Below are 8,763 nucleotides of genomic sequence, written 5' to 3'. Positions count from 1 at the left end.
AGGGATGCTCCCAGCGCACCACGAGGCCAAACATGAATCTCACAGTGTGAACATTCAGGGAAAAACGTGAGTGTAATCACTGACATATCAGATACATCTTTTCCTCCCACTAAGTATTTTATAACCTAAGGTTTAGTTTACTTAGAAAAAACACGGCTAAGAGTTTTAACTAAGTGACTTTTTAGGTTTGTCCAAGAGTAACTTTTACCTTGGATAATTAAACAACTTTTGATCTTCATCCATTAAAGAGTAACTTTTACCTTGGATAGTTAAACAACTTTTGATCATCATCCATTAAACTCTTTAACGGAGTCTTTGACCAATTATCACATGCTTGCAGAAAATCTATCTAATTCACCTTTCCAGGTAAGTTCCCAGGTAGAGGTATTCTGTTTCCGTCAACTTAAGTACCCCAGCCTAGACAGAACCCCCCTTAGGCAAAAGGTCCCTTATAAATAGATTTAATACAAATTTAATATTTTATACCAATCAATTTAATCCTATTAAATCGATTTAAAAAGATTAAACTAGGTTGCTAATCCCATTAGAATCTTGAACTTAGGTCTATCTCAATCCAATTTTAAAACCCTTTTAAAACATGAGTTCGCCTAAGTTCGCATGCAACTCTTTCTTATCGTTTTTTGTTCTAATTTATATTATAATGCTTATAACATAAACAACCAAAACCATTCACAACACAAAGCAAACGCATGAAAGGCATTCATAATGCTTATAAATAGCCTAAGTGTCATGCTCCATGCATTGTTCATTCATTGCTACTTTTTATATAACTCGTATACTAACAAGCAACGAACCAAGCAAAACATGCTTCCATTCACCCTTATACTATAATGCTTATAATATATAGATGATGCATGAATATGCTTACTGCATGCACAAATATAACTCTTATATTTCATGATGCATGCGCATGCTTTCTTGTAATTTCATCACGCCATATTATAACACTTATAATACATGATGCATGAATAATTTCACAACCTAAGGTGGGTTTTAAATCTATATGTCATACACTATGCCATATAAACCACATACATCTCATGTATATTAAGCAAAAAGTTGATAAACCGGGATAATTGGCCTCAAATCCACAAAACTAAAAACTAATTATTACAAAAACAAAGAGTCTTTGGTTCAAACAGGCAAACCGGGTCTTGAACCATCTGGTCGAAGTCTGCGTCTCCATTGATCGTGTACCAAAAACCCGTGCGATCATCTACATGAAAGAGTAAATGCTTTACTCAATCGTTTACCAACGTTTCCAGAGCTAAACGATAATTTAGCAACGATCGTTTTACTATGCGATGAAGCATGAGGTACGCGATCGTGCAGCGCATAACGCATAATGCAAACCTTAAGCGATCTTCTAAATGACAATGATACAGTGAAGCACAATCGTCTAAACGATCGCTGAGCGAGCACCTATGTATCGTATACTACGTGATTGTGTAGTCAGTAACTATGCGATGAGGCATGCTAACTACACGATCGTTTAGCGTGCGCCTTTTATTAAACAATGAGCATCAAATGCTCCCATTCGATCGTTTACCTCCAGCGTCTACGCAATCGGGCAACCAATGTTACGCGATAGAACAAACGCTTTACTCATTCATTTAGCTTTAGCTAAACGATCATTAAGTAAATACTACACGATCACATAGAAAAATCTACACGATCGTTTAGCCAAATCCCAACGATCGTTTAACTGAGGCTACGACACGACCAACTCTTGGTCTTCTTCTTCGTTGAGAACCGCATCTTCATGCTTCGAAACTTTATCACGAATGATTCGACAAACTCAAACACTTTGAATTACAGACTCGATTGCATGTTAATTATGTTTAAAAAACACAGGGGCCCTTACAAATTAACACTTTGTAATTGAAAGAAAGCTTTAAACAGAGGCAATTAACCCGTAAACATTCATCAACGCCATCCACAAATGCATTTAACACTTAAACGCATATGTAGAAGACCCACCACGACTATAAAAGAAGTTCAAAACAGAAGTGAAATTTGGAATATCATAACAACCTGGCTCTGATACCAATTGAAGAAAATCAGACATGAGGATTTCCTGAGCAGTGAAATAATCATTCCAAATTTAATTCGAATTTGAACATAAACATTTACAGTACACAAACGAAAACTAACTGGTCATGCAACATACGAAATTACAGCATGCCTTTTAATACGATCAAGGGAAAGAATAAACATACATTTCAAGACTCATCTTTAAACTCCCTTGATCATGAATGCTCGTTCAATCTCCAAGACTGCAACACACGAACGCTCGAACACAGTGACCACAACACAGCACGATCAATCAGCAACCAACACACGAACACCGTGAACGCAATGAACGGCCTCCAAAAATCTCAACTCAGTCGAGTTGAGTCAGACACCACCACAATGGCTGCCTTGGTATTCTTAGTATGAGAATCCAGAAGTGTGGACTCTGTGTGGACTTGGTTTGAGGAAGAGACCGGAGGAAGAACAATCATGTAAATGATTGAGTAAGTGGGAGATGACAAAGGTCTATCATATAGACAATGCCTAATCGTTTAACAAATGCTTTGCGATCATTTAGCAAAATCTCCGTGATCGTTGATGTGTTATTTTATGTGATGAAATAGTGGAGTGGAATGCGATGGTGGAATATGCATTGAGCATGCAAGTTTTCCCAGTAAGACCCAAGTATAAATCCTACTGAGTTGCCTAGTAAGCCCAGGGTCGAACATAGGGACTAAGGAAGATAGTATGCGATGGTAATTTTAGATCACTTTGCGGTAACAATTAAATTAATGGTTTGGTTAGTTTGGTTGGTTTGTTGTTTAAGGTATAAAAAGTATGCAGCGGATTTGAAAAAAGAGTAATTATGCGACAGATACACTGAGTATGTCGTGAAACGGGTTGAGAAGGTCTTTAGCTAGCGTTTCCCGATAATGCGTTCAAGCTATGCGATCATGCTACACTCATGCGACAACAAATCATTTTCCAATGCAAATGCGGTGGCTCCTAATTTAGGACGCGTGCGACGAATGCGAAAGTTTCTATAGAGCTTATTTCTAAGTCTCTACTTCTTGCCTATGCGATGATGCAAGATGCACACAAGGACAAGGTGACTGCATACAATCATAGCCTATCTCTAGGGTGTATGTGATGCGTTAATAGCAAACATAGTTTATTCCTAAGCTTCTATCTCTTGATTATGCGGTTCTAATCTGACTCTCCCGAGCCTAGATTCTAATCTAACTTTTTCAAGCCTAGATTCTATCTTTAGACTACCCTCCTGAGTATCTCTAATAGACAAATGACGCATACATAAATAAGATAATCGCATAGAATGAAGATCCCAGGTTATGCTAGCTAAGTGCTTCTCAACCCATTCGACAGATTAAGCTACTCATGCGTAATGTACAAAGAGTGGACAAATATAAAGGTGCAATTTCCATTATATAAATAGGTTCAGAGTACAAAATGACAATGGAAAGTAAGGGTAGAGAGTCTGGTAGCAATTTCTTGCTTCCCAAGGCTTTTACACTATTATATCTAATCTGCCCAAAAAATGTTCTTGCTTCTGCAAGAGTTGGCCCTCTCTCTAATTTCGATGCTCCCGACACTCTTTCGAGTTCACCGGGACGATCTCTCATTGAATCTCCCTTCACTCGCTTCTGCCTTCTAAGTAAAAGAAAAACTATGAACAAGGCTACTTCTGTCTATAGGGAAAATTCTGTAAACTGAGTGAACTGAACGAACTAGGGCTGTCTCTTATACACATCTAGATGTGTATAAGAGACAGGTCGTTAACAGCTTATCAACTTTCGAAATTGACCGTCATCAGCTTTCTGTCCGATCGTGATTTATTAAGCTTTCACTCAGATGCGCCCACCTTGATGCGCCGGTATGCAGCCACTTTTTTTAGTAGATTTTCGCGAGCGCAAATGATCGCATAGCCTTGCGATCGTAATGTCTTAATGCTCTCGGATGTTAATTTCTTTGGATCGCATTTCTACCTTGCATCAACGCATTTTCCTGCATAAAATACACAAGTTAGCCGTTTTAATGCGATGGACGCATGTGATCACAATATTGTTAACTTAATGCTTTTGGATGCAATCTTGTATATTTTTACCATCGCAATCCTATATTGTTTTATAACTTAACGCTGTAATAACGTGCATTTCTGCCCGTTATCAATCGTTTAGCTAATGGCCAGCTAAGTGAACTATCGTATAGTGTCATTCACGATCGTTTAGTCTCTCTTCAGCTATCGTTTAGTGAATCCTATTCACTTGATAGCAATTCCGTGAGTTTCCTTTCTAAGAATGGAAAATCTCAATTCGACAACTACTAAATTTAGTAAAATATTTTTTCTTTTATCTCACGGTTACCATGAAACCACCAATAACCTCCCACTCAATTAGTTATTAGAGAAAAAGAGATAATTATCCAATAATTAATATTATTATAAATATATATGATAACCAACTTACCATATTATATTTATAACGTATAGTTTTAATATTTCATCTCATGAAACATATAAACCATAGTTCTTTTTCTATTTCATGGTACTTAATGTAAATCTCATTTACATTAATCCTCCACTTGACGTATCTCATACATCACCCCGATCATATCATATATAATCGAATTTCCTCTGATCAATTTGAACATTTCAAATCAACACCAAGAACTGATTATAAACTTGAATCCATTGAACTACCAAGGGGACCTTATGGACCTGTAGCTCGAATCTCCAACGCTACGTGAATAACTGACTAAACTCTTTAGTCATGGGATCCACCATCCGTTAACTGCCAGGTACTCAACTAAAGACCGACAACTAAACTCTCCTTACTACAAATATATTATGTGTCCATATCAATCAATCAACAGTGCGATAACCCTTCACAAATCGTTCGTAAGTATAGCTGGGCCAATAACCGTTATGCCCCTATAGTTACATATATCTCCTTAAGTACCACTTATCCCTCTAATGAACATATGTCATAGTCCTACTATGACTGAGTCCTCTCTTCCAAAAAGAAGCTGTGGTCACTATGTTCAAGACCTAGAATCAGCCCTAGGGAGTAATCTATATACTTACCTCTGCTTTGGGGAAGGAGTGAATTCCATCTTGTATAATTGAGTTCCCAACTCCCAAATCAGATAAATCCCCAAAAAGGTAGGCCATGTTGATTTGGCAATCTAGCCACCCCCTCCTATATTAATCAAAGGACCGCCCTCAAAGATAGGACTTCCCAAAATATCAGGATTGAGGTCATGTCAAGGTCGTTTGGGTGAGATGTAAGTCTCAAGTATCAATAGCGTTATATATAGAGACAAATCATCTCATGGTCTGGTCTTATACAAACTCTTTGTATAGGACACCCCCGCTCGCATGTCTCCACATGGATGGTCAGATCTACCATCTATAATAGTTTACAACACTTGAAAACCTCTACAAAGCGAATTGTATCCATAGTGTCACCAGGATCAAAGTATCCCTCCTTAATCCTTATACTACAGTCTTTTTAGGTTATCACTTAAGACATGATCTACTTGTATATCTCATATACATGCTTAAGTTTACATACAATAACCATGGAGCTTTGTTTATTGGATATGAGTAAATGCCAAATAAAATAACTCTTATTTTATTCATAACAATATATATTACAAACTATGAGACTCCAGGAGAATTAGAACGTTAGTCCCAACAGTTTCTAGCTCCCCAATCAGACAAATCCCCAAAACGGTAGGCTTGTTGAGTTGGCAATCTGACCACTCTCACCCGTACTAATCAAAGGACCGCTCTCATAGGCAGGAGTTCCTAAAACACTTAGGATTAAGATCATGTTAACTATGGTCATTTTAGTGAACTGTATGTCTCAATTATCAACGACGTTATATAAAGAGACTAATCATCTCGTGGTCCGATCTTATACAAACTCTTTGTATAAGACACCCCCGCTTGCATGTCTCCACATGAATGGTCAGGATCAGGCCATATGTAGCACTTTACAATATTTATAAATATCTACAAAGGGGGCCTTATCCGTAGTGTCACAAGGATAAGGTATCCCTCCTTTATCCTTATACTACAAACTATTTAGGTTATTACTTAAGGCATGATCCACTTGTATGTCTCACATACATGCTTAAGTTACATAAAATAACCACGGGTCTTAGTTTATTGAATTTGAGTAAATGCAAATAAAATAACATTTATTTTATTAATAACAATGTGTACAAAATGTTTACAAACTACGAGACCACTGGGAGAATTAGGACACTAATCCCAATATGTAGTGTCACCAAGATAAGACACACAACCTTACCCATATATTACAGATCATTTAGGTTATTACTTAAACATGATCCACCTGTATGTTTACCACATACTGTTCAAGTATCATAAAATAACATTTTGGATATTTCTTTAATGGATACTTGCTTATATAAAATAATCAATTATTATTTCAAATAACTTATTAACTACGAGGCTTTATGATATATATCCCAACAACAAGCATATTGGTCAAGGGTGAAAGTTTTCGAACCTAAAGAGGTGGTTGAAGGTTTAAAAGAGATTGATTGTTTGTGACATAAACAAAATCCTTTGATGGATGTTAAACTAATTCTTTAGAGGTTTTTAGACTGTTGAACCTTGACCTTTCTGAGGTTGGTTTTTTAGTTTTTATTTTTATCTTCTTTTTTCTTTTTCTTTTTTTTTTCTTTTTTTTTTTTTTTTTTTGTGGTTAGAGAGGCTCTTTGCTCACAGTCTAACATCTATACATCCGTTTTGAGGTTTTTCAGGGTCTGGAAAGATGTCTTTCCTACTTATGTGCTTCTTCTTATTCTTGAAATAGGGTGATATGATTTATGGTTGTTGGTCGTTTGGTTTTAGTTTCATAATGAATTTATGTTTTAAAAAATTTGATTTTTAATTTTAAAATCATTTTAAATCGATTTTTAATTTTAAAATCATTTTACTTGATTATATTTTACTCGTTGTATTTTATCTAATTTTGATAGTTTTTCTTTTGAAATAAATAGCTAACAAATAAAAAATAAACAAGTATACTAAAATTATTCAAATATTAGAAGATGATCCCCTACAATACGATCTTATTGGTTCAGTCCATTGTCCAAGATCACCACCACCTCCACTATGGCACATACTAGAAGTATTTTTCCAAATATCATAAGAAATTCCGTTATTAAACCATGGGTAAATTGCTTGTACACGTTGAAGCGTCATTATTTTCCCATCAAACAGAATTCCCCAAATCCAAACCATGTGGGCTGCCTCGTCCACCTTACCAACTCCGTCCTGCCACCGCCTCCCGATTATAACCAGGCCACTACCGACGCCTCCGGTCTCCGCCATCTACGCAGAATCCCAGCCACCCAAGACCGACGCCGGAAACACCACACCAAACGACAGTAGCAGCATCAAAAGCTTTGGCCACAAAATTCTCTCAGCCGTGAACTCCCCAAATCCCAAATCCCTAAACCCCAAACCAAACAAAACCACCCCAAAACAAGAAGCGCAACCGGAGGCTGCCCAAATTAGTGGGTCCGATATTCTCAGGGCACTGCAGAAGGCAGCTGCCGTGAAGGAGAAGAACAGAACCCGACAAGTTAAAGGGAAGAAGAAAGAAGGGCCAACCACCGAAGGCAGCCACTCTGAGATGAACCATAGAGTGAGGCCTCTGAAGATCAAGGGCGATTGGGGATTGAGGCTCAGCCAATTGGAAAAACGCCTTCAGGAATTCTCTGAGCCGGTTTGACGACTCTTTCACTCTCTTATTACTAGAATTGTTATTGATTTGTATATTCATATGTTGTGTTTATGTAGATTTTAAGTCTCTGTATCTTACTTTGGTTCAATTCCAAGTAAAATGGCCAATATTTCAAGGCTTAGGTTACTATAATATTTAACTTTGTATTCATACTTTTGATACTCACCCTATTTTAGATATTAGCACAACGTTCAGTAAATGATGACTGTAGCAAAGAAATGACATTACCAAAATTTGAATACATTACTACTAGATTTAAAACTTTAATCTTTTATTCATATTCTTTATGCCACTCCTTCATTTGGGATCCCTTCTGAGCTTTGTTCTCACTGTTGAACTAGATGAAAGAAACTACTTGTTTATGGTGGTTGATAACTCTTTCTTTTTGTGCTTGGTGGTCAGAAATTTCAAGGGTTTATCCTAGGAACCATAGTTCTCCCAATTAAGTTCTATACATCTTAGGGGTACTTGGAGTAAAGAGTAGAGTTGTGAAATTTGAAGAGTTGTAAACTTCTATAGTCCACAATGTGTAAGGAGTTAATGAGGTAAAAATTCAATGTTTTTTTTTAGTCGTGGACCTACGAACTCCTTAGACCAAACAAATAGTGAAAGTTCACAACTCGAGAGCTATTTGATTTCCAAGCTTCCTAGGACTTCATTGTATATGCATGTTACATTCATCTAAGAGATGATAGTAAATTATAATGGACAAAAAAGAATTGCAGGTAGAGTCCTATGCAAAAGACTTAAATACGCAATAAAGTATTGTAGGTGGCCAAGTGATATTACTTTTCTAATACATCAAGATTCAACCCTGTTCCCATTCGTCTCGGTAAATTGGCCACGGGGATTTGGTGAAGGTCATGTCCTAAAGTCCTTGTTACATTTTTTCTAAAACGAGAAACACCAGGTGGCGCCGTTACTGAAA

General features: G+C 36.9%; 1 protein-coding gene across 1 annotated transcript; it reads left to right on the top strand.

Moving 5' to 3' along the window:
• The first annotated feature begins 7,258 nt into the window (after positions 1–7,258).
• Positions 7,259–8,099, top strand: LOC120092795. The gene has a single exon (XM_039051000.1). The coding sequence runs from the start codon at positions 7,329–7,331 to the stop codon at positions 7,821–7,823; it is 495 nt and encodes a 164-aa protein (XP_038906928.1). The 5' UTR covers positions 7,259–7,328; the 3' UTR covers positions 7,824–8,099.
• The last annotated feature ends 664 nt before the right edge of the window (positions 8,100–8,763 follow it).

Source organism: Benincasa hispida, chromosome 12 (genome assembly GCF_009727055.1).
Source record: "Benincasa hispida cultivar B227 chromosome 12, ASM972705v1, whole genome shotgun sequence".
In the NCBI taxonomy this organism is placed as follows: Eukaryota; Viridiplantae; Streptophyta; class Magnoliopsida; order Cucurbitales; family Cucurbitaceae; genus Benincasa; species Benincasa hispida.
This window is presented reverse-complemented; position numbering and strand designations above follow the sequence as displayed.